Source organism: Bubalus bubalis, chromosome 12, assembly GCF_019923935.1.
Source record: "Bubalus bubalis isolate 160015118507 breed Murrah chromosome 12, NDDB_SH_1, whole genome shotgun sequence".
NCBI classification, from domain to species: Eukaryota; Metazoa; Chordata; class Mammalia; order Artiodactyla; family Bovidae; genus Bubalus; species Bubalus bubalis.
Genome location: NC_059168.1, coordinates 82,476,246 through 82,503,840, shown reverse-complemented (window position 1 = coordinate 82,503,840; position 27,595 = coordinate 82,476,246). Strand labels below are relative to the sequence as shown.

Genomic DNA, 27,595 nt, shown 5'->3' with positions numbered 1-27,595 from the left:
AACTGAAACATCTTAAATTGGTTCACTTGAATATAAGAATAATTAATACAACACAGACACCCAAGATAGAAGGAAAAGTACACACACAAACACATCATAGGTGACCCTTACATAAGGAATCATTTTTATATATTTCTGATCCTGTTTTCTATTAACTCATGCACTATATCTAGCACCACTAGCCTTCACCGCTGGAAACATCAACTCTGAGAGTGTAGGCAAAGAAGGGAATCAAAACAAAACAAAGTGACAAAGTGAACCACTGTACACTGACTACAATAAAAAAAAAAAAAAGCTGGACCCTAAGTCTTTAAATATCAAGTTATTCTGTTGATCCAGGATTACTGATGAATATGAAAACAGCTTAAACCTAAACTGCACCTGTGGCATAAATACAACGAACAGTGCACAAAAGGAATACTCCATCCCACACCCAGGAGTCATTCTAACAGGAAACTCCAAGTCAATGTATCAAACTGAAAAGCTGTCAGGACATGAAAGCAACATCTTTCTTAAGATTCTCCTCAGTCAGGAAGTTTCTCAGCGAGGTGGCAGGTTTGGTTGAAGATATTCAAATCCATCTGCTGATTTGTAAATATTGCTAATTGAGTACCACAGAAAAATCAGAGCTCAATATAATTTTCAAACTTCAGTAGCATTTGGGAAACCTTTTTTTTTTTTGTATTCTATCAATCTGCTTGGATTAAATAACTAGCTAAAAGATAAACACACACAGAGTCAAAGCTATAATGACCTGACCTAACAAGAGATACAAGAAGGACAAAAGTTTCATAGTACTTTGGACTCTCTAGTGATTGAAATCTTCAATTAATAATATATGTTTTGGGGGAGGTGGTTAATGATTTAAGACATTTGGGAATAAACTAAAAATGCTTGCTGGTAACTCTGATTAATCCTCACAATTTAAAGAAGGTTTGAGCTCAAAAATTACATGAATGGTACAAGTGGATAGACTTTTCTTGCGACCTAACAAACACTTTGAATATACCTATTTAAGACGCTGCAAGATATTTACAATCACATACTTATTACTTTCAAACAATAATCAAGATAATAGTAATACCACCTTTCAAAAATCTTAGATATTTGTCTGACAGGCAAAACTTTCATTTTTAGTAAAACTACAGTGGAAACCCACACGAGAATGTCTCTACTGGCTGACATTCCCTAAGATCCATGTGACTCAAATCATCTCAGAGGATAAACACACCAAGGAACCTGTAACAGACTATCACTGATCAATGATATTAGAAGTTTAAAAAAAAAAAAAAAACAGACACACAATTCCAGTGAAAATTTATCAAAAACCAGAGATGAAAAGAACTTAGCTAAACCTCTCCCACTTCCAACTCTGAACATTTCCAGAGTTAGAATACAGATAAGAGCCCTCTGCTGTACACCTGAAACTTACACAACACTGTCAGTCAATTATACTTCAATAAAAAACATAAAAATCTTTTCAAGAATAAAGATCAGAGATGACATGGAAACTAGCCAAGCATACCACGAATCACCAAACACACTCACTTCATTTAGGGCACTGAGGTGCAGGATTTGAAGCAACAGAAAATCTCCCTCCTGCTTATCAGGTGAGGCTCAGGACACTGGGAGATGCCCACTGTCCCGAAAGGACAGATGACTTGTTTGGGCTGGTACTAATCTGACTTCCACCTTTAGGTAAAAGAACTTGAACAATGCTAACATACTGTTAGCAATTTAACCCTAAACAACAATTTCCTGTCATTCCCTCTGTTAAAAAAAAAAAAATACGGATTCAATTAAAGAATATTCTACAGTAAGCAAAAGAAGAAATAAACTATTATCATTTAGAGCTACTTCTAAATTATGCATCTGAAACGAATAAATTTCAATCCAAAACTGATGTAAATCTGAAACTCTCACCTGTAATCCCCAATTTCTCTTTGCTTTTATCCAACAGCCTCACTGCTGTACTAACGGCACTGAAAAATGGGACAGAGGGCAGAACCTATTGCTAACAGATTAAATGACCACAAGTACTCTTATTTAGACACCTAAACAGGAATACTAGTGAATTTATGCAAAATAAGTTCATAAAAGTGCAACACTTAAGTAGAAAACTCACCTTGCAAAGGCAAGATCTTCACCCCAAATTCTTCAAGGCACCCCAGGGCCTGGATAAGATCGAGCTCCTCTTGAATGGCAGCAGGTCGATCTGTTATCAGCTGTAAACAGCACCTAGGACAAAACCATTTTTAAAGTGGAAAAGCAGCATATGTTCAGCTAAGCTGCCCTTCTATGATCGACAACACAGAGATCCAACACATTTATCAGACACCAACTCTCTTCCAGGTATTCTGCTAGAGGCGTTCTGATCTCTTTCTTAATCCTCACAGCAAGCCTGCGAGACAGAGAAATATCACCACCTACTTTGCAAGGAAGCCAAAACTGAAGCTCAGAGGAGCGATTTGCACAGGTTACAGCACGTAAGGTATCAGAGGATAAAGCAAGATACGTTAGCTCTGGGCTTAGTGCTCTGTTTACTGTTGACTCCAGAGATAATGATGATATAAAAAGGATTAAGCAAAAAGACGGAATTCGTATAATTTCCAGTTATTCTTCTAAGGAAAGCAGAAATGTCTTGATTTCGGTCACAACTTTGTCTCTCAAAGGAAAAAAGAATAACCTAACAAAGTGCACAAGAGACATTTTGCTGATCAGAAACAACCAGTTGTTGACGCAGTACTGAGATAAATGTAAGTGACAGTGATTTGATAATCTAAGAATTTGTGATACCTAAGATAGGAACATTTTAAGCAAATTTTGTGAAACTCAGAGAAAGCATACTTGATAAATTTTAGTTAACAACAAATCTATTTTCTGAAAGATGCACATAGAGGAACAGTGTGGAGAAGGCAATGGCACCCTACTCCAGTACTCTTGCCTGGAAAATCCCATGGATGGAGGAGCCTGGTAGGCTGCAGTCCATGGGGTCGCCAAGAGTTGGACGCAACTGAGCGACTTCACTTTCACTTTTCAGTTTCATGCATTGGAGAAGGAAATGGCAACCCACTCCAGTGTTCTTGCCTGGAGAATCCCAGGGACGGGGGAGCCTGGTGGGAGGCCGTCTGTGGGTCGCACAGAGTTGGACATGACTGAAGCGACTTAGCAGCAGCAGCAGCAGAGGAACAGTGGGGCATGAGACTAGAAAGGACAGGCAGAGATCAGGCCATGAAGAGTTAATGATTCTAAGATCCTGGACCATCACAGGAAGATGTCTAGGCCAGTGTCTACCTACATGACCAACTGACAGATATAGGCCCATCTTCTTCTTGAAAAAATTAGGGCATTTAAATCAGATAAGCACTAACACATACTACTGGTTCAAGGGTAAACAGTATATAACCTATTTATGGTATCTACCAAAATTCCAACTGAATTTATCTTTGAACACAGGAATTCCAGTTCTAGGAATTTATACTACAGATAGGCTCTTTTTGAAATAAAAGACACTAAATCAGGAACTAATTAAATAAACTATATAAACGTCAAACAATGGAATACTCCACAACCACCAAAAAAGAATGCAACAAACCAATATGCACTTACATGGAAAAACCCTATATATAGATAGCGAGTGAATAAAACAAAACAGAGAAAGGTATGTACAAGTAGTAAGCACCTGTGACCTAAGAAAGAAGAATGTAATATTCAATAAGATAATCCAGAAGGATACACAGGAAATAAATTAAAAATATAGAGGGCATTAAAGATAGGGGAACTATAATGAGGAGAAAGACATTGTCTATAGCTATCTTTCTGTATTTTTGAATATTTTATCTCATGGCTGCATTGCTTCTTCAATTAAAAAAATTAGTAAATAAATAATAATTTAATCAATAAGAATGGATGGCTATTTTCTATTTCAATAAAACTGTGAACAATTAAATATATCTGAGCTCACAAGTCACAATCAGTTGATGCAATGTTATACACATATGACATTTTTAAAATTAAAGTGTGTCCTTACGGGAGAAATTCCATGGACAACAGAGCCTGGCGGGCTATGGTCCACGGGGTTGCAAAGAGTTGGACACGGCTGAGCAACTAACACTTTCACTTCACTTTCATAGGAGAGAGGAGATGGATGAAAGGAAAATACTGCAAGTATAGTTTTTAAAATGATCTCCAGGAACATCTGTCAAGAAGATTTAGGTCAAACACAACTCCGTTTCAAAGGCTGTTCTATTTGATATTTTCATCATCTGAAATAGAAATACTATCCCTTGGGAAAGGAGAAAAAATTTACTAACTATTTTAAACAACTTTGTCAAGTTTAATAACATGCCTTGAGAAAACATGACTCTGTGATAAGATTTCACTGGCGGAGGCAGGGAGGGAGGGTGGAGGGTGGGGCGGGGAAGTTACCTTTAAAAGTCTTGCTAGAGTTGAAGCAACTACTAGTCATTTGAGGGGAAGAGTAACTAAATAACTACCACAATCTTTACACCAAAATAATCCAAATAAGCCTAAAATTTCAATGCAAAAATAAAACAACTGAAGTAGTAAGAAAACAATATGAAAAATGACTTTAATGATCTTTGGAATTAAAGGTCTTTCAAAGTCTGAGACAAAAGACAGAAACCTTATGTAAGAGAAAAGAATAACAATTACAATTTTTAGAAATTCTAAATAGCCATTTGAAAGATAAATTACATACAATAAAAAGCTGGCAACATAGTTAAGCCATTAAGAGAGGCAAAGGCCTAAAGTTCTACATGCAAAAAAAAAAAAAAAAGCTCCTAAGAATCAATACCAAGAAAAAGGAATGCTAACTTTCCTATACAACAGGCCAAGAGAAGAATAGAATCCCTAGTCCATAAATTTCCACTTGGAAGGGACTTCTGGGTTTTATTATCTAATCAGGTCTCCTGTCCCTAAGCAGACTGGAAGCCATGTAAAGGATACAGACATGACCTAATGTGCTAAAATTTTCCAGAACCTGGATTTGCAGGCTACCACATGAATTTCTTCCAATAAAAGAAAAGTATAACCTTACAGAAAATCAGCTAGAATGACTGTGGGAAAGTGTGCTAGAGAAAAAGGCTCATAAACTAATGAACATTCATGATATAATTTTCTTTCTATATTCAAGCACTAAGCAACTGTACCCCAAATGGAAGGGTACTCTGTACTTGTGATAATGTATTTTGTAAATCAGAGAATAAAAACAACAATGCAGTGTGTGTATTCTGACCCCACTCTCTCTTATGCAGAACATAGAGTTCCTCTACCTGGCCAGATCCATGCAGGTGTCAGTGAGGTTGGTAGAAGAATTGAAGTACTCTCTGCTGGCTGCCAGAACCAAGTCAATACTTGTTTCATAACTGACCCTGAATTGGGTTTTCCCTTTACGGGCTATACTAGTTGGTGGGTTTACTGAGCAAGCACTGCCGTGCATCATCTGCCCAGCCAGGTGGATGTTCTCAAGGCGACTGGAACACAGAAGACTTTCTGTAAATATCTGAGGAAAAGAATAAACTAGAATTAGTGCTTAGAAAGGGAGGACTCAATTCTCAACACAATGGAAGCTCTGATATCCAAGTATAGTAAATTTAAAAATACATCCATTCTACAAGTAGAGGTTGCACAATACCGTGAATGTACCTCAATGACAATGAAGCATACTTTAAAATGCTTAATTTTACGTTATGTGAATTTTGCCTCAATTAAAAAAAAAATCCCTCTTTTAGCAAGAAGAAATAATTTCAGTGAACAAACTAATGGTAAGCATACTTTCGTGTGTTATAATGAACACTTAAGTAAAATACCTAAAGTTCATACTCACTATAATCAGGTCCATTGGACATACTGTCCCACACTCTGGTTGAACTATAACCTTTTCATTTTTTAAAAGAAAATCTTTAATATGGTACACATAATTAATGACTGCTTAAAGCACATAAAGTCAGTCTCAGAAGTGTACGTGCATGCTCAGTCTATCAGTCACGTCTGACTCTTTGCAGCCCCACGGACTGTAGCCCATCAGGCTCCTCTGTCCCTGGGATTTCCCAGGCAAGAATAGTGGAGTGGATTGCCATTTCCTTCTCCAGGGAACTTCAGTCTCACTAAATACCTAAGCTACAAATATTCTCCTTACACCTCATCACTAGAATGACAAAACACCACGTGACATTTTCTTGCCAATCTGCAAATTAAAAACTATTTGAATACAACAGAAGCTACTTGATGGAAGGTAGTTGTGCAAATACCACAGCATTTTACAAGGCAACTAATAGCACCAATTAACATAAAATTTATTCTATAATTGAGGTTATTTATTTATTCCAAAAGAGTCTCATTAAAGAGATACATTTAAGCCCACGCTAATCATATCGATATATAATCAGCACAAGAACTTCCCTGGGAGAACGTCCCCAGAAGAACATCCCAGGGACTGCTCTCTCCTATCACGTCAGAGGACAGAAATAGAAGCAAGAACTGAAAAGAAGGTTTAATGGACAGGCACGAGTTTCCTTATAAAAAGGAAGACTACCCAATTTTGATAGGATCTCCATACTTTCAATTGTTCTAAGCTTCTGGAAAAGGTAGTTTTAGACAGGCTTTTACTAAAATGACTGGCAAGGATAAAATTACTAATCTCCAACAAGGGATCTGCTATAAAATACATATTGTGGCAGAAAGCAAATTATCAGGCAGTAACCCTAACCACTTATACAACAGGTGAAAATGGCTCTCTCCAGGTGACCAAAATGACTTAGGTGTAACAATTTCTCTTTTCCTTTGATTTATTCAGGTAAGCCAGAGAGAGTCAATGCCCAATACTGAAAATTACAATTCACTTCTATTATTTTAAAGGTTTTGTTGAAATGAACAGTACATATTTCTGCTCTACAGGCTATATAGAAATCTTGCACTTTATCAAAATTGAGCCAATGGCATTTCAAATTAATTTCCAAGAACAGGTAAACTGAATATAACAGCCACAAGTCAGTAAGACAACACAGCATAATTTAAACAGCACTAAAATATTTTAAAATGCCAAATCTGGGTTATCCTCTAGAATCAGTTTAAGACAGTTATAATATGCTTTAAAATGTTTTCTCAAAGGAGAAAGACTAACAGCACAAAGTTGTTAAAATATCAAAGCCTAATACAAATGTGTTAAAATATAACAAAAACGATTTAATATGTCAAGCTGTTATGATAGATTACACAAAAGTGAGTTCAAGTGTAATATATTTAACGCCAATTTTTCAGTCAAAATCAGAAAATACCAGGAAATAATGCTACGCACACTTAAAAACTACTTTAAGCATACTAATGACAGTTAAGATTTGGGGCCCCATATGCATATAGATTATTTTCTCCTGAAACTGAATTTCCAGTTTTGCTTTAGAAACAAGGGGGAAGTTACTGGCAGTTGTGCATGGTCAGAGACTGTAATCATCAATATAAACTTTACACCCATCAAGCACGTAAAAATCTGAAGTTCAAATACAAAAAACTATTCATTTCTCAACAGCCTATGTTCATTTCTCAACAGTGCTCTTTTGTTAAAACCACCTTGAATTAAAATACAGCCAATTTCATAAAACACAGACCTATTTTATAACTCTCATTTTATCAACAGGTTATGCTTCGTGATTGTCAGAGCACAGCAACACGAGAAATATCCTACACAATTTGGATCTGGCTTATTTGATAGGAAAATTCAAATGGGAACACTCTTTTGAACTATATCTCATTAAAAATGGGTTAGCTGGATCATTTTTCCATGCAAAGCCTGAGGAATTTGGTGGTAATACACATACCTTCCAAAATAAGGATTAAATCCTCCTGGGTTACAATCCGAGACAACTAGCCATCTTTAAGTACCCTTTGTACGCCAAATACTAGAATATGCACTAGGGGAGCTGAAGATGAACATGATCTAATAATGCCTGCCCATAGGCTAATGACCAAGAGGAAGAAACATATAGAAACATGCAAGTCACTACATTTGAAAGAAAGGCTACAAAAGAGATGAGCTATATCAAAGGACAAAGGAAGGCATCCTAGAGGACATGAATAGTGAGCTGAATCCTACAAGTTATCATCAATTTTGGGGCTGGTGCACTGGGACGACCCAGAGGGATGGTGTGGGGAGGGAGGAGGGAGGAGGGTTCAGGATGGGGAGCACATGTATACCTGTGGCGGATTCGTTTTGATGTTTGGCAAAACTAATACAGTGTTTCAGGTTTAAAAATAAAATAAAATTAAAAAAAAAAAAAAGAGGAACATATTCCAGGCAGGCAAAAGGAATAACGTGCAGAATCACAGAAGCAGGGAACAGCATGGTGAGCGGAGGGACTCAGGACAGATCAGACACCACTGGAGCCCAGAGGACACAGTGGAGTGTGTCAGAGGTGAGAAATGCACAGGGTGGCTGGAATCCCCAGTGGCTTTCTATGACAGGGTAAGAAATATGGGTACTTTCTGACTGTAGATAGGGAATAAGCAGCTCATTTTAAGAAGAGTGTAATGAAAAGGTCTGTTCTAGAAGAATATTCTCAATCCATGTTAAGTTAGAAGGAGACATGGAAGGAGCGGAACAAGTTTGGAGGATTACTGCAACTTAGCAGAGATGAAGACAGGCAGATTTGAGAGACTTTTCTCAGGTACATGAAGTCATTTTTCACAAGTCACCAGTGTTAGTCGCTCAGTTCAGTTCAGTTCAGTTCAGTCGCTCAGTCACGTCCAACTCTTTGTGACCCCATGAATCGCAGCACGCCAGGCCTCCCTGTCTATCACCAACTCCCGGAGTTTACCCAAACTCATGTGCATCAAGTCGGTGATACCATCCAGCTATCTCATCCTCTGTCGTCCCCTTCTCCTCCTGCCCCCAATCTCTCCCAGCATCAGGGTCTTTTCCAATGAGTCAGCCCTTCGCATGAGGTGGCCAAAATACTGGAGTTTCAGCTTCAGCATGAGTCCTTCCAATCAACACCCAGGACTGATCTCCAGTCATGCACAACTCTTTGCGACCCCATGGACTGCAGCCCACCAGGCTCCTCTGTGGGTTTTTCCAGACAGGGATATTGAAGTGGGTTGCCGTTTCCTTCTCCAGGGGATCTTCCCAACCCAGGAATTGAACCCAGGTCTCCTGCACTGCAGGCAGATTCTTTACCATCTGAGCTAAAAAGGAAGTCCAACTATGATGAAGTCATTTTTGGTGACCACCAAAACTATGGAAGAGAGGCTTGTACTTGATGTACAATTCGGAGTTTTCCAGATGAGAATTAACTCACTAAATAAATGTGTGGCGATGAACAAAGAAGACAGAAACATAGATATGAAAGTGCTCAAACTCTAAAGCACTACTCAATTACCAGCTATTTGTCAATAATTCAGTCCTATTACTTACAGTGAAGCTTCTGGTCATCATCTTTGTGTTCAATGAACAAAATCTAACAACCAAAATTTAAAAATTAAAAGGAAATACTAAAATCTGTCAAATTACCTCATAGCAAGCGTCAGAATCTAAACACGTGTAAACATTCTGCTGCATAGTCAACATGTCCTGCAGCAACACTCTCCAGTGAGACTCACTGACAGGAGGCTGCCTGGGAGGAGAAAAAGAAAAAAGAAAATTGCTGTTGTCAATTGACCAAAAGTAAAAAAATTGGTACCACCATTCTATATGCCACACAGCTCCTGGATGATCAACAGAAGTATATTTCATTTGAATTTCCAGGGAAAAAAGCTTGGAATAAAGACAGAGGGAAAAGACGGGCAGTGACACAACTTCAGAGATGCTGGCAGAGCGACCTCAGTCACAGGAGGCCTAGATACAAAACTGGAATAGCATTCTCTGACTATGGCAAAGGTATACAAGCTGTGAGTTTCTATGGTGAAATAAAGCACACGGCCTAAGATAAAGCAGCTGCAATACAGCAGAAAAAGCACTTGGAGACAGGAGAATGCATTTCAAAATTCCATCTTCATCACTTTGCAATTGCCAGCAGGGGATGTCCTTAATTTCAACCACATGTGCAGACGGAAAAGGCCACAGAGGCCACACATGGCTTGAGTCTTGAGGTGGGAAGCACAGCTGGTCAGCAGGGCAGCCTCAGGGTTTCCTCTCAGTGGGAGTCTCAGCAGAGTCCAGGGAGTCTGGGACAGTGTTGCGGGGGTTCCTTCCACCCAGGTGCCAGCCCAGGTGGGACAAGACACAGCCCTGTAAGGCAGCTGCAGTTCCTATCTGGCTTACGAAGACGCTTCATTCCCCACACAAGTTGTTATCTATTTCAACAATTCCATAGCCATAGTGTTCAGGGTCCCCTCAAATATAAGCCAGTGACCAACATGGGAAAGTTCAAAATAGCAAGTCCCTAGCAGGTTCCCCAGTGTATCGACAGTTTCCTCTGCTCAGAAGTAATTTACCAATTGGGGCTCGAGCAGTGAGGCCTACACAATCTAGCTATTCAAATACCATGTCATGTCAGCTTCCAGAGTCACAGACTTAGATATGTGATGGCTCAGATTCTTCTGCAGCAACAGAAAAGGTTTTTTAACAATGCCCCAGAGACTCACATACTAGCTCTGTGACTGCGAGTATTTAATACTCCTGAATTTCAGTTTTCTAACTTAAAGTCCATCTCAGACAATGATAAGGAATGGAAGAGATTAATGTGGATAAAACAGACAATTGAAGCAAGGTTTTTCCTAAGTGTAAAAACAGGCTCAACTGCCTGTATGGAATTGAATAAACTTACTAATTTCTTCGAACTTCAGATCCCTTTTTTTAATATTATGAGCATTAACTTAAACTAGAATGTATGAAAAGACACGCTTCACATTTTTCTGGCACAACAGAGCATTCAACAGATGTGAATGAATGAATGTGAAAGTTACAAATACACTGTTTGTTTTTCTGTCGTCACATACACCATCACAAATATTGCCTGGCAGGAGGGTGAATGTGCTATATAATTCTCTCCAGCTCTCTTCAAAGTTCATCTTTGTTGAATATCTATGAGTTTGTAATCACCATTTATGTTTATTTTCTAGCGCTGAAGTTCTATATAATCATGAATCACATTGCTTGAAAAGGGCAGGTTTTGTTTTGTGTTTATCAAATACCAACTGGATGTTTCTTTTCCATGCATTGTTTTCTTTCTTATGCATTAAAAACAAAATTTGCTTCCAACATTTTATATTTGTTACACAAAATGAATAATTATTTCTATCTCGTATGCAATAAAGCTTAAAGAGAACACATTCTTTTCCAGCATACAAATACATAAAACAAGCTGACATATTTGCAAGTCTTTAAGGATAATCCCTGAAGTGCTTCCCTTAGTTAGACATTGGTATGTGAACTCTTTGGGTGGACTTCAAAAAATTAAAGGGCTCTTTCAAATTTGGCTTACAGGCAAAAAAGTAGCAAAATGTTTGAAAAATTAAGTGTCTATCTTGCACAAGCTTCATAAAACCAGACCTGGGCACTGTCTAGTTGAATTCAAGTTCTCATGCCCAGCTGTTCTTCTGGAAACCAGCAACACGGGACAGATGGTATTAATGCTTGCTCACACATGGCTAGCTGTAAGTACAGGTTTTAATTAAAACAAATTATAAGACATTATTTCCAATGGTCTTTTCAGAATACATGCAGTAAATAAGAACCAAGAGTAGAACTTGGGGTCACCATAACAAGAGATTTGAAAATTGACAGAGAGATACCTGAATACAAACATAATGTATTAGTTACCATTTTGGAATGATGGCATGTGTTATTTTCCAGAGAGAAAATAGTACAGCATTCAAGATGGTAAAACCTCATTGGTGACACAGTCAGTGAAACCTGCCACCATTCAGAATATGTGTAAGAAAATTCTATAGTTGCTGAAGGTCAAGCTGTGGTAGCATATGTGAAATAATTAAGATTCATTTCAAGTTGACTACCTTGAAGAAAGAGGCCATGCTCTCTTACACATTCTCAGTAAGTAGAATGCGGTAAGTAGAAATTAACTTCAAAGACTTCAAAAGCATTTGAGAGATTCAATGGAAAGACAGCAGGTAATCTAGCAGCAGCACCAACGCTTTCTTACTGAAGAGTGGATTCTACAGTAGAGCCAACATGGTGGGAAATACTGACCAACTGTTCACAGCTGTAAAGAAATCTTAAGACTTAAATTATCGGAATCTTCTAAATTACTCATATAAAAACTGAGAGATGGCCAATGATACATAAGATTCCAAATTACATGTACGGTAACTACAACACTTCCCCTGGATAGGCTGATGATTTCAAGGGAAATATAAGGCACATAAATCAGTAACTACAATAAACTGTCCAAAAAGAGATGAGGAAAAAGTTTTAAGACTTCCTATAAATTTACAATAATTTTCAGACTTACTACAGATCTGTAACAATTAACATAGTATGGTTATTAGAAGACAGACAAATAGATCAATGGATCAAAATAAAGAATTCCAAAATAGGCCCCCATTATATAGATGACTGATAGTCAACAAAGATGCAAAGGCAATTCAGTATAGATAGCCTTTTCAACACATGATGCTGGAATATTTAGGTATTAAAAAAAAAATCATGAATGATGAACAAAGATGAACTCTCAAATGGGCCATGAATCTGACTACAAAAGGAAAAACTAAAAATTTTACTACAAATGGCAGGAGGAAATCTTTGTGGCAAAAGTTTCATAATATGACATCAAAAACACAATCAACAAAGAACAAGCTGATAAACTGGATCTTATCAAAATGTATAAAATATGCACTTCAAAAGACAGGTATGAGAATGAAAAGACAAGACAGATAGGAGAAAACCTCTGCAAAAGCATATATCTAAAAAAGAACTCATATCCTGAGTATATAATAAAACTCAAAATCAGTAAAGAAACAAAAGCTCAGTTTTAAAATGATCTAAGAAGATAAACTGATGGCAAATAATCACATAAATAGATGCTCAATGTTATTACTCTTTGGAGAAAGCAATTAAAATGAAAATTAGATACCATAACATATTAATACCTATTAAAATAAACTTAAAAAGACTGACCAAACCAAGTATTGACAAGGATGGACTTCACCTAAAAGACTGGTTTAAAAAACAAAACAAAAAAAAACATTACAAATGCTTCGGAAGACAGTTTTTCCAAAAGTTAATCATCCATCTATTGATATGATCCTGCCATTCAACTCTCATGGATTTATCCAAAGGAAATGAAAGCACATGTGCATACAGAGACTTGTGCATGAGTATTCACAGCAGCTATATTTGTACAAGCTAAAACTCAAAATAAATCAAATATCCATCAACAAGTAGAAAAGATCCACAAAGTGCAGGAAATCCATCAATGGAATAGTAGTCAGCCAATAAAATGGAATAAACTATGGATCCATGATACAACATGGATGAATCACAAAATAATTATGGATCCATGATACAATATGGATGAATCACAAAATAATTATGCTGATTGAAAGAAGCCAGACAAAAAGCATACTGCTATGACTCCATTTACATCAAATTCTAGGAAATGCAAAATAAGATACAGAAACAGAAAATAGATCAGTGATAGCCTGGGCCAGGGATGGGGGTATGATGGGGAGAAGCAGGAGGAGGAATGGGATTATAAATGAGCAAAAGAAAGCCTTCTGGGGTGATCGTTAGGTACATTATTTTGATGAAGTGAAGGTTTCAACGGGTACATCAGCTCATTTCAGTTCAGTCACTCCGTCATGTCTGACTCTTTGCGACCCCATCAATCGCAGCACACCAGGCCTCTCTATCCATCACCAACTCCCGGAGTTCACCCAAACTCATGTGCATCGAGTCAGTGATGCCATCCAGCCATCTGATCCTCTGTCATCCCCTTCTCCTCCTGCCCCCAATCCCTCCCAGCATCAGGGTCTTTTCCAATGAGTCGACTCTTCGCATGAGGTGGCCAAAGTATTAGAGTTTCAGCTTCAGCATCAGTCCTTTCAATGAATATTCAGGACTGATCTCCTATAGGATTGACTGGTTGGATCTCCTTGCAGTCCAAGGGACTCTCAAGAGTCTTCTCCAACACCACAGTTCAAAAGCATCAATTCTTCGGTGCTCAGCTTTCTTCACACATGGATCAAAACTTCAGTTTCTATACTTTATATGTGCAATTTATTATTGGTCAATTATAACCCAATGAACTCAGAAAAAGAATAAAAAAACAAAACGCAGTACTTGTTTCTAAGCATGCACAATTATCAATTAATTGTGTTTATTACTCACTTTCGACCGGTGTGCCTAGTCAATCTAACCATCAGCTTGCGTGCCTCTTCTGAGCTAGACTGAGTATTTTTAACATAGGAAATTGGTTTCTCAAGTCCGTGTTTCTCCAAAATCTCTGACACACTGTAAGTAAAAAAGAACTTTTAAATATGCTTTGATACCAAACAACACAGCTCTAAGAATGTTAAACATACAAGTAGCACTTAGGTTTAAGTACTTAAAAATAAAAAAGTAGCACAGGGAATGACCCAATTTTACACATTACATTAATTCTTAGCCAAAGAAAAGCTAATAACTATATACCAAATTTTATTTCCCCTACTGACTTTTATTACAATATTCTTGAGATAAGTTAACATTTTTTTAAAACCCTGGCATATCCTTATTTCAAAATCTTTTTCACAATTTTGCTGTACTCTAAAAGCATCAAGTCAGCAAAATAAGCCAAATCTATCACTGCAATACCCAGCTTTAACTCTTAACAACCCTAGTGAGTCTTTTGTTAGAGGCAAGGCTGCTAGAAAAGCAATAAGCAAAGGATTTTAGAGTTGGAAAACCACAGAAATACCATAAGGCTCAATCTTCCTCAGGAATCCATTCTATAAACAAACAAATAAGATTCCTGTTCTTATATGGATCTTCTTAGGATATCTTATTCCATAATTATCAGCACTGTATACACACCTTGTTGTTCTCACCAAATCTCACATTTATGAATTAAAGGTCAGATAAAATTCAGTAACTCTGCATAAAGGTAAGTTTAATGGGTCTTGTCACCTGACATTATATACACTAAACATTTATCAACTATTAATGGCTGTGAGGTAAACCTGGAACAGGAATGAAAAGCTTTCCTTTTAAAAGGTTAGTAAATTAAGGTGAACAGTGAAAGACTTGTGAATCATCCAGAAACCTACAGGGTCCTACTGTTCGCCTGAGATACTGAGAGCATAATTTGACTATGAACACAATTCATGGTTACATCCAGGAACATGTGGTGAAATAAATAATGTTTATCATGCAGTAATAACTTTTTATGAAATACATTGTGTTTATTATACTGTATCACTTTGGGAAAGCTCCTTCCCACTTCATTAGAGAAATAAAGGAAACAATGTAGATTTATAAGGAATGAATCTATATTAACAAATTAAGTTTTGTTCAAACTATGCTCAATTTTTTAGAGAGGCTGTGGGGAGGAGAGAGACATCAAATAACTAGATTCCAAATACTTATACTTTACATACTAACATTATCAAGTGATGTTATTATTTATAATTTCTACAATTGTATATTGGAAGAGCAAAGTTTATTATTCCTCAAGTTTAATTTTAATGTAAATATTTAAAATTTACATACAAGCACATTATACATAAACATAAAAATGAACACTAGTAAACAATATTACACTTTCTGAATAGCAACTTGGAAATTTTCAGTCTCCACAAGAGCTTAATATTTCATTTTCACAGTAAAGAATATTGCTAGTTACTACTATAATCCAAATATTCAATCAAATGTAGTATACCCAAAAAAAAGGAAACTAAGGGGCAAAATAAACACTGTTTGCTGGTAGAAGTAGCAATTACTGAAGGAACTAATATTTCTTATTTACCTACTAAGTGTGAGGTACTTTAAAAGCTTAAAGTGAAAGTGAAAGTCACTCAGTTGTGTCCGACTCTCTGCGATCCCATGGACTGGAACTCTCCAGGCCAGAATACTGGAGTGGGTAGCCTTTCCCTTCTCCAGGAGATCTTCCCAACCCAGGGATCGGACCCAGGTCTCCTGCATTGCAGGCGGATTCTTTACCACCCTAGCCACAAGGGAAGCCTTTAATATAATATTAACTTCACATCTTATGAGTTAGATATTATAGGTATTACAGCTAAGAAAACCATAGGCTCAAAGATCACACAGCTAGTAAGTGACGACACCTAGATTTGAACACACTTCTACCAGTCTTCAAAGTTCATGTTTCCACTACTGTAGCATTCTGCTGAGATAAGCTAGTATTAGATTCATTCACTCCTAGGAGAATCAAACAAATATGAGATCAAAGTAGAAATGACCACTGGGCATATTTAATGTAACATTTCTTGGACAGATGTCTTTAGTCAGCATAGAACCAGACTCCGTTTTCTCACCTGAGAATGTGTTCCAGTTGGTCTACCATGTCATGAAGCGCTGTGGTGACCTCTGTTTTCTGACTGAAGGATAAAGAAAAAAGAATTAAAATTAGGCTTTCGTAGTAGCTTTTTAACTAAAATACCAAACTCAAGTTTAAAAAAAAAAAACAAAAAAAACTGATGTTTCCCTTGGACATTAATACATAAAAGCGGTATCGTACTGTCCAAGTAAAATGTCAGTCTCATCTCCTACACTCATTCAGCATCTTTCATAACTCAAAAGAGATTAAGATAAAAAATACTAGAACAGAACGATATTTTTTATTAAAGATTAGTGAGACATGGGCAACTATTTTCCTAAAGACTTTTAGTTCAGTTCTGATGAAAAGCAAAAAAGAATTATAAATCGACTGTAGTCTTTCTTTAAAGAAGTGATAAAGAATAAAGCTATCATTTATTTTTTTTATTTTTTTTTTTAACAATAAAATAGATTAGGAGCCATGGCCCTGCACAGTGGCTTTGTCCTGGTCCTGTCTACACCACCTGTGACTCGTAGGACTTGTCCATTAGGATTCCATATACTCAAGGGTCTTTCACATCTCATCATTCACACTGACTCCACTGTAATATTTTAAAGTGAAGGAGAAGTACATAGTCATCATATAGATAATTCCTACCAGGGAGTTGAGATAACAAACTCTCTCTCAGGAAAAAATTAGGGGCGACTAGGAGAAACATTACCATGAAAAAGATCGTAAACTAATAAGAACATGGCTGGTAGGATGGACTTAGTACAGTACAACACACGTGCAAGTGAAAGGAATACGGCAGAAAAGTTAAGCAACTGCTGCAAAGCCCCCAGCCACCCTCTGCAACTGTGTCCCAACCTCGGAGGGACAGCTCTCAACTGAGAACAACTGTACCTGACACACTCTGATGCCTTCCAACCAATGATCTGGCTGAATTCCAGCAAGATCCTATGATCTGATAAGAAAACCAAATAAAAACCTCATCTGGCCTTGGAAAATTAAAAGTGACCTACCTTGAACACCAAAGCCTCACTATTTTTAAAACTATCTATTTTTCCTGGTCTAAATCTATGTGGCAATTATTTCATGCAATTTACAAAGATTGTACTATCTTTTTAAACCAAGTTTTCAGCCTTGGACTGGAGTGATAAATTAGGGTATATTCCACTTAAAGCCCTTCAAAAACAAAAGATCATTTGTCTTCAATTAGCACACTCATTCGGAAACAATATTCTTAAATTATCATTTTGTAGCTCTACAATAAACGTTTGTCATTGATTTTCAGAATACAATGTTCTTCCTTTGTGAATGACATTCATGAACATAATGACTAAAGAATTTTTTCAGCCAGGTAGAATGTGCAGTCTAGGTAAGACACACAAGAATCTAATATCCTAAATAGTGAATAAATATATGGTTAACCATTTGGTACGTAAAACCATTTAATCACTGAAAATAAACAACTAATCACTAAGAGAATGTAAACTGACAAACTTGGCACGAGGAGCAAAAAGAACCAGAGTAAATATTCTGAAGGCCTATACTTTAATATTAGACTAACTTGTAATTGAAATTATTTAGAAAATTACAATAATGAAATACAATCGTTAAGAAATGAATGGAACAACAGAAGAGTATCATGCTTTTTGTGTCTGTTTACCAAAAAAAAATTTTTTAAAGTCTGTTAGATCAGAAACCATTAATCTGAAGCTGAAAAAAAGCTTTTGGCCACACACACAAACACAAAAGGCATTTCTTAGCCTACACACTCTCTGAAAACAAATATATTCATCCCCTCATTATAGTGAAACTGAAAGTTGCTCAGTCGCATTCAACTCTTTGTGACCCCATGGATCACACAGTCCTTGGAATTCTCCAGGCCAGAATACTGGAGTGGGTAGCCTTTCCCTTCTCCAGGGGATCTTCCCAACCCAGGGATCGAACCCAGGTCTCGCACATTGTGGGTGGCTTCTTTTTTTTTTTAAATTGCTTTATAGATAAAGATAATTGCTTTATAGATAAAGATAATTGCTTTATAGAATTTTGTTGTTTTCTGTCAAACCTCAACATGAATCAGCCACAGGTATACATATATCCCCTCCCTTTGGAACCTCCCTCCCATCTCTGTCCCCATCCCACCCCTCTAGGATGATACAGAGCCCCTGTTTGAGTTTCCTGAGCCATACAGCAAATTCCCGTTGGCTATCTATTTTACATACAGTAATGTAAGTTTTCATGTTACTCTTTCCATACATCTTACCTTCCCCTCCCCTCTCCCCATGTCCATAAGTCTATTCTCTATGTTTCTCCACTGCTGCCCTGTAAATAAATTCTTCAGAACCATTTTTCTAGATTCCAAATATGTGTTAGAATACGACATTTATCTTTCTCTTTTTGACTCACTCCATTCTGTATAATAGGTTCTAGGTTCATCCACCTCATCAGAACCGATTCAAGTGTGTTCCCTTTTATGTCTGAGTAATATTCCATTATATATATGTACCACAACTTCTTTATCCATTCATGTGTCAGTGGGCATCTAGGTTGCTTCCATGTTCCAGCTAGCTGAGCCACAAGGGAAGCCCCCTCATTATAATGTCTACATTAAAAAAAAAATGTTCTCTGAATATCATCATTCAATTGATATCATGACTAAATCCAATCCTCAGAGTAGGCAAATTACTGGTTATAAGTTGATAGATAAGCTCTAATTGATATTCATGCCTCTTTGACCTTACTGAAGAACAAAGTCTCATATGTTTACTTTTAAAAATTGCACATGTCAGTTGGAAGTCAATGATTTTACCCAGATGATTCAAGAACAACCAAGGGGGCATCAAGCAGGCGGAGGGACCATCATGCCATTCCTGAAGATCATGTAAAAAGAACCTCCCCAACACTTCTGCCCTATCGGGTGCTTGTTAAGGAAAGGGTTCTGCATCTCGACCCCATTTGAGAAGAGCACTTTGACTTGAGACACTCTGACATCCACTGGGATGAGGTTTTTAAATGATGGGTAATGATATTTTGCTAAAAAAACTGTTACGACAATCCACATTACCAGCCCTGTGCTGCCTACTGAATCCCCATGGTTCCCAGAGGTAGACCTGCTTCTCTTCACCAAAGATGTGAAGGAGCCTGTGGTCCCATCAATACAGTTTTCGGTAATAAACAGATTCTGAGTCCCCCCTGTAATTACACCTTTTCTTTCTACATGCTGCTGCTGCTGCTAAGTCGCTTCAGTCGTGTCTGACTCTGTGCAACCCCACAGACGGCAGCCCACCAGGCTCCCCCGTCCCTGGGATTCTCTAGGCAAGAACACTGGCGTGGGTTGCCATTTCCTTCTCCAATTCTTTCCATATGAAGATTCCCTAAACCTGGACTGAGGAAGGGAAGTATTAACCACTAGTACAGTCTCCATTGAGCTTTACCAGGAACAAGGCTATTTGCCTTGATTCCTTCTTGGGGTCAGCACTTCAACTTTTAATGAAAAGGGATCAACAATCAGGATCTACGAACCACCCAACATTTCTGTAACACAACAGACAGAATGCAAGATTACCCTACCCTCCAGAAAGCAAAACTAAAACAAGACTGACAATCTAGCTGCTCACAAATAAGGCAATTTTCTAAGGACCCCTATAATGAAAAGCCTTCAGCTTGTCACAAGGCATGCAATCAGATATTATCTAATAAGATAGCAATTATTACTTATTAGATATAAATTAATGGTCAAGAGGAGAAGGCAATGGCACCCCACTCCAGTACTCTTGCCTGGAAAATCCCATGGACGGAGGAGCCTGGTGGGCTACAATCCATGGGGTCACTAAGAGTCAGACACAACTTCACTTTCACTTTTCACTTTCATGCATTGGAGAAGGAAATGGTAACCCACTCCAGTGGGTTCTTGCTTGGAGAATCCCAGGAATGGGGGAGCCTGGTGGGCTGCCGTCTATGGGGTCGCACAGAATCGGACACGACTGAAGCAACTTAGCAGTAGCAGTAATGGTCAAGAATCATTAGATATGGAGGAAAGGATCTCACAGTAGAAGCAGAGATGCAAACAAACAAAATATCAAAAATCAAAGATCATGGTGGGGTGAGGGTAATGCAGGGTGTATAGAAGGGGGTTTATGCATCTGTGAAAAAAAGAGTAGGATACGATTTTGTTTTATTTTTTTTTTTTTTTTTTTTTTTTTTTTTTTTTTTATTTTATTTTATTATTATTTTTTTTAATTTTATTTTATTTTTAAACTTTACATAACTGTATTAGATTTGCCAAATATCAAAATGAATCCGCCACAGGTATACATGTGTTCCCCATCCTGAACCCTCCTCCCTCCTCCCTCCCCATTCCATCCCTCTGGGTCGTCCCAGTGCACCAGCCCCAAGCATCCAGTATCGTGCATCGAACCTGGACTGGCATCTCATTTCATACTACTCCACCAGAAAATTACTAGAACTAATCAATGACTATAGTAAAGTTGCAGGATATAAAATCAACACACAGAAATCCCTTGCATTCCTATACACTAATAATGAGAAAACAGAAAGAGAAATTAAGGAAACAATTCCATTCACCATTGCAACGGAAAGAATAAAATACTTAGGAATATATCTACCTAAAGAATCTACGATTTTGTTTTAAAGTGAATAAGGAAAAATTCTTGGAATTTAAGAAAGCCAAAACAAATTTTAAAATTCAAAATAAGGATTAGAAGATAAAATTGCAGAAATTTCCCAGACCATATAATGAAAGATCAAAATGTAGGGAAAAAATAACAAAACAGGCAGTAAATTTAAAATGTGCAAAAAAGAAAAATAGAAGGGCATGCAAATAAACTAATCAAAGAAACATAACAGGAAGAAAATATAAGAAAGAATAGGCTGAAGGACATCAGTCTCCAGGTTGGAACAACACACTATGTAATGATAAACCTAGATTCATGATAAAATACATCGTTATGATATTTCAGAACATTAGAGATGAAGGGTAGGTACAGAAGGATTCCAAAAACAGGAGAAAAAAGCCATATAATGGCCTTGGACTTCTCACCATCATTGATGTCTCCAAAACTCATAAGCAAAAGGATCATTAACCAAGATTTCCATGCAAGCCAAACCTTCCAAGTGTAAGGATGCAACTATGATATTTTTCTGACATGGAACAGTCTTAAAATAAGAATGCCTCTATGTGATATTTGACAAGAAGCTATTCAAGACTGTGTTCTATCAAAGTGAGGGAATAAGTAAAGAAAGGAGAAGATAATAACCCCAGAAATGCAACATAACAACAGAGGAGACATGACCAATGCACAGCAAAGAATTAATCCATATCAGAGAAAGAGAAAAGACAATTCTAAGACGTTTCTCTGAAGTGAGAGAGAGTGTGAAAAAAGAAAGGAAAGATTACTAGGTATTTTTGACCTTGAAAAGGATTTTTACACTTCTGTCAGAAGAGTGAGGGAAATAAATGGAAACAATGACAAGGAAATTATTCAATACAAGAAAAAAAATGCATAAAAAGGAAATACAATAATAACTAGCTCTGTGTAAACAGTATATACATAATCACAATGATAAAAATACCTCTTTAACTACACTGAGAAAATGGTTAGGAGAAGTAGGTATGGGGGCAGGGTAGGCTTCCATAAAACAAAGTCAATAATCATCTGAAGTTGGAAAAATCAGTAAACAATATAAGTATAATATTTTAAAGGACACAGACAAAGTTGAGAAGAGAAAAAAGCATTATCTATAATGAAGACAGGTATCCAAGGATGGGGCAGGAGAGAAGCCCACACTTGCTTGTCTATTACAAGTCTCTCAGTACCCTCATTTTAACTAGTACATAACATTATTTTATGGTTAAAGATTAGAAGGGGATTACGTTCCCTTGGACACTTTAATTTCAGAATAGCTTCCCCTCACCCCCACCAATCTGTTTTTATTCACGACACGGACTTTTCAAACTGAAGACAACCTGACCTCTAGAATATCTGTCTGTATTTATCTGGTTTTTCCTTCAAGGTGTTATTTAACTTGTTCTCCTATTCCCTACATTTACTGTAAACTAGAAGTCCAGCTTAAAGTACTGATTAGATTCAGGGTAAATAATTTTACTTCATACTGCTTCTCACGAGGAGGCACATACTGCTAGGCTATCTGACTCTTAAGTGATGCCATTTCTGATAACTTGATCAAACGTGACAATAGTCAGACTTGAACTTTATAAATGTATATTTCCCTTATGAAATTACAAAAAAAGTTAAAAATATCTGCTAAAGGTAATACTTTGTTACCATGTGAGTATTCCTTCCCCATCAATTTTTCATGTGATTTTAGTACTATCAAAGATGAGACCAGACTTTCTGCTTTATGGCAGAAAATGAAGAAGAACTAAAGAGCATCTTGATGAAAGTGAAAGAGGAGAGTGAAAAAGTTGACTTAAAACTCAACATTCAGAAAACAAAGATCATGGCATCAGATCCCATCACTTCATGGCAAATAGATGGGGAAACAATGGAAACAGTGAGAAACTTATTTTGGGCTCCACAATTACTGCAGATGGTGATTGCAGCCATGAAATTAAAAGACTCTTACTTCTTGAAAGAAAAGCTATGATCAACCTAGACAGCATATTAAAAAGCAGAGAGACATTACTTTGCTAACAAAGGTCCATCTAGTCAAGGCTATGGTTTTTCCAGCAGTAGTCACGTATGGATATGCGAGTTCGACCAAAAAGAAAGCTGAGCACCGAAGAACTGATGCTTTTGAACTGTGGTGTTGGAGAAGACTCTTGCGAGTCCCTTGGACTGCAAGGAGATCCAACCAGTCAATCCTATAGGAAATCAGTCCTGAATATTCATTGGAAGAACTGATGCTGAAGCTGAAACTCCAATACTTTGGCCACCTGATGTGAAGAACCGACTCATTGGAAAAGACCCTGATGCTGGGAAAGATTGAAGGCAGGAAGAGAAGGGGACAACGGGGGATGAGATGTTTGGATGACATCACTGATTTGATGGACATGAGTTTGAGTAGGCTCCAGGAGTTGGTGATGGACAGGGAAGCCTGACATGTGGCAGTCCATGGGGTCGCAAAGAGTCAGACACGACTGAGTGACTGAACTGAACTGAAAGATTACATGAAACAATTATTTCATAATGGGTTGCAAAATCAGTGACTTTTATCATTCATTACACACACACAGACACACACACACAAATATTTCCTTGGAAAGAAAAGACAGCAAAGAAGAAAGAGAAGGGAGAAAAAGAAATAGAGCATGAGGAGGACTTCTTGTCTAATTAGCTGATTCTGCAAACGAGGAAACTGATGACCGCAGAAGTGACTCAGCTGTCATCACCAAGGCATAGAGACAGGCCCACTAATTTTTCATTCAGTGCTTTTCCATGTGCTTTTTTAACTCCTCCAGATATGAAATTTATAATATATACTACATTTTTAAAGTATAATTAAAGGAATGATTGTTGTGTGACTTTCAAAGAGAAAATACAAATCGGATTTGCATACACCTAAATGATCCAAAAGAATGTTATGTAAATTACTACTTAAACATAAGCCCAGTTAAAAATTATGTATATTCATTCCTCAAAAAATTAAAAATAACACTACCATATGATCTAGCAATTCCACTTCTGGTTATATATCTGAGTAAAACCAAATCACTATATCAAAGACATATTTGTACCCCATGTTCATTGCGGCATGTTTTCCAATTCCCAAGATACAGAAACAATCTAAGTACCCATCAAAGGATAAAGGGAAAGAATAAAGAAAATGTGATATACACACATGATAGAATACTATTCAGCCATTAAAAAAAAGGAAGTCACCCATTTATGCCTACATGGAAGGACCTTGAGGGCTTTATGCAAAGTGAAATATGTCGGACAGAGAAAAACAAATACTGTATGATCCCACTTACAGGAGGTATCATACCAAAAAAACACAACCAAAAAAGAGGTCAGATTTGTGGTTACCAGAGGGGAACTGAATAAAGGTGGTCAAAAGGTACAAACTCTCAGTTATAAGATAAATAAATACTGGGGATGTAACATATAACATGATGACTATAGTTAACACTAAAGTATGTTGTATTGGAAAGTTGCTAACAGAGTAAATCCTAAAAGTTCTCACCATAAGGAAAAAAGTTTTATTTTAAACGTGGTAATCATTTCACAACATATGTAAGTCATTATGCTTAAACCTCAAACTTACATGGTGCTGAATGCTAATTATATCTCGATAAAGATAGAAGATGTAAAGAAAATGAGGTATGTATATCCACACATTATCACTTAAAAGTTTTATTCAAGGCAAGGGCCAAGAACAAACAATTCATAGAAGAAATACAGCTAGCCCAAAAATATGGGAAAAGATTAATTAGAAATACAATTTAAAACAAAGACACATTATTGTCTATATACTTAAAGTGCTTCTTGTTCTGGTGATAGTGATACTGCTTATTTTTTAAAGGATAATTATCAAGGCTGACAAAATTATAGTGACTTCTCATACACTACTAGAAAAGTGTTTATCTTGAGGCAACAGGTTTGCATATGATTTCATTTTCTTCTTTATTTATTTTATATTCCCCAAACTCTCTATAATGAACATTCAGAGAAGCAACGTTTTCACTGTAACTGTTAGGGTAAAAAGACACAACCACAAAAACGGCACACTGTGGATTCTTACCCGTATCCTCTTTGTGGCAGACACTCTAATATGTCGTAGCAAAGCGCAAGCTGGTCATTTCGTTCACAGCTATAGATGCATTCTAGAGCTACTGCCATTAGTTGGTCCTGATCAGGAATGATTTTTTGCTGCAACTAGAGAAAGAAAGCGTGTTGTGTGAAATGTCAATAGATTTACATTCAGCTTTGCCATATACCAGTACCACTGTCAATAGAATACTAAATAGTGCAATTAATCAGCTGCAGAAACAAATCTTGGCTTTTTTTAGCTTACAGACTTTTGGGGTCTTTAATAACTCTAAATGAAATTGCATTTTAATTACAGAATCAGCGAGAAAAGACAATTTGTACCCATAAGCCTTGCATCTGCTGAAAACAGATTCCTCAATTTATGACCCATTCAAGATAAAGTAGACAGAAGAAACATAGTGAATTAAAAAGGCAATTCATTAAAATCAACATTTCTAACCCTAAAGCCAAATTTGATGTTTCAATTAAAAAAAAATATAAAATTCCTTAAGTAATATTCAGAGATGTTCAAACCTGCTATTTTTCAGTACGCATTAAGTATTAGTCATTTAACTCAACAGTACTGACATTTTTTTCAAAAGAAGTCACATTGGAATGTGGTAATATTCATATCCTGAAACATACTCCATATTTCTGATGCAGAAAGATGGCTATTTAGGGTCACTTTTCCATTGCAAGACATAAAGGGTAAGAGCCATTCTTAGAGTATTTTCTGGGATATAGAAGTTAACAGATTTGTGCCTTATTTTGTATTGCAGGCAGATTCTTTACCATCTGAGCTACCAGGGAAGCCCTTTCTCATCTATAAAACTGGGATATTAACATCTTCCTAATACCACTGTGTGAGAATTAAATAAATTAATAAAAGTAAAATGCTTATATTATTGTCTCCAAAACAGAAGACTGAAAGTACTTTCTTAGCACCCTTTACAACAACAAAATAAGATTAAGATGATTTCCATAATAAAGATCTACTGCTTTTCAACATTTTAGTAGAAACTCACACACACAAAAAAAAAACCCAGCAAAGGGATGAAGAGAAGTTGCCAATAAAGGGTATTTTCTCAGTAGAAAAACCGTATCAACAGATGAACAGAAGAAAAGGATGGAAAGAAGAAACAATGAGGTTACCAGGGAAGTAAAGTTTTCTAAAGTAGTTGGGCTAGAGGATTTATATATATATACTTCTTCAAGGTATTACAAAATAGATCATTAATTTGACATCAACATTTGACAAAGAGTAAGTTACCTAAGGTTGCAAAGTGACAAACTGGTGAAACAGGGGCAATGCAGGGCACAATAAAAGCGTCAGGAAAAATTAACCGAAGTAGCTAACTTTTCTCATTTTCTTATTGTGTGCCTGTGCTATGCTTAGTCGTTCAGTCGTGTCTGACTCTTTGCGACCCCATGGAGGTAGCCCACCAGGCTCCTCTGTCCATGGAATTCTCCAGGCCAGAATACAGGAGTGAGTTGTCATGCCCTCCTCCAGGGAATCTCCCCAACCCAGGGATTGAACCCAGGTCTCCTGCATTGTGGGCAGATTCTTTACCATCTGAACCACCAGGGAAGCACTATTGTGTGCCAGGTAATGTTTCTAAGTGCCTTATGTGCATTATTCACAAATCCTCAAAACAATCCTGTAAATAATACTGGTGTTATTCCTATTTTACATAAAGGGAACTGTAAAAAAATTGCATGACATAATATACCATAAACAAAGTCAAAAGATAACCTACCAACTAGGTGAAATATTCACACTAGAAACCACAGAAAAATAACTAATTACACCAATACACATGAATTTCTAAAAGTTAAGGCACAAAGAGACTAAAATCCAAATGAAAATTGGAAAAAAGACTGAGCAACAGAAAAAAGGTAGGAATGGACAATTCACAAAAATGACAATGCCTGTCAAGCACAAGAAAAAATGATCAAATTCACACATATTCAGAGAAGCACAAATTAAAACAACACTGAAATGCCATTTTTCACCCATTGTGGTGGAAAAAATGTTTTATATATGACAACATATTGTCTGCAAAGTTGTGGAGAAAGAGCCATGCTCATACACTGCTGGTGGAAATGGAAATCGGAACAACTTATCTGTAAAGAAATGCAGTAATACCAACACAACCCAATCCTTAGAGCCCTGGATCCCCTTGTAGGAATATACCCTGAAGATACATATATGCCAACAACACAAAATAAATATGGACATTGTAGCTTGGTTTGTAATTATAAAATACTGCGAATAGCATAAAAAACTAGTGGGACTGAGTAACTGAGTTTTCCATTTTAATTTACATAACCATACATGGCTAGTGGCTACCATACTGAACAGCACAGTCCCAGAGGCACTTTCCAACTTCCTAAGGAGTGTGAGTCCAAGCC

General features: G+C 37.0%; 1 protein-coding gene across 3 annotated transcripts in view; it reads right to left on the bottom strand.

Moving 5' to 3' along the window:
- The window catches only part of NBAS (NBAS subunit of NRZ tethering complex), a 331,354-nt gene that overhangs the window by 162,467 nt on the left and 141,292 nt on the right, over positions 1-27,595 (bottom strand). For all 3 annotated transcript variants that reach the window (XM_044926228.2, XM_025261541.3, XM_044926229.2), the window contains exons 26-31: positions 25,176-25,309; positions 16,444-16,506; positions 14,300-14,422; positions 9,524-9,626; positions 5,295-5,524; positions 2,126-2,238 (exon numbers count right to left, since the gene is read on the bottom strand). In XM_044926228.2, coding sequence (XP_044782163.2) covers positions 2,126-2,238; positions 5,295-5,524; positions 9,524-9,626; positions 14,300-14,422; positions 16,444-16,506; positions 25,176-25,309 — 766 coding nt within the window. The remainder of the gene's footprint in view (positions 1-2,125; positions 2,239-5,294; positions 5,525-9,523; positions 9,627-14,299; positions 14,423-16,443; positions 16,507-25,175; positions 25,310-27,595) is intronic.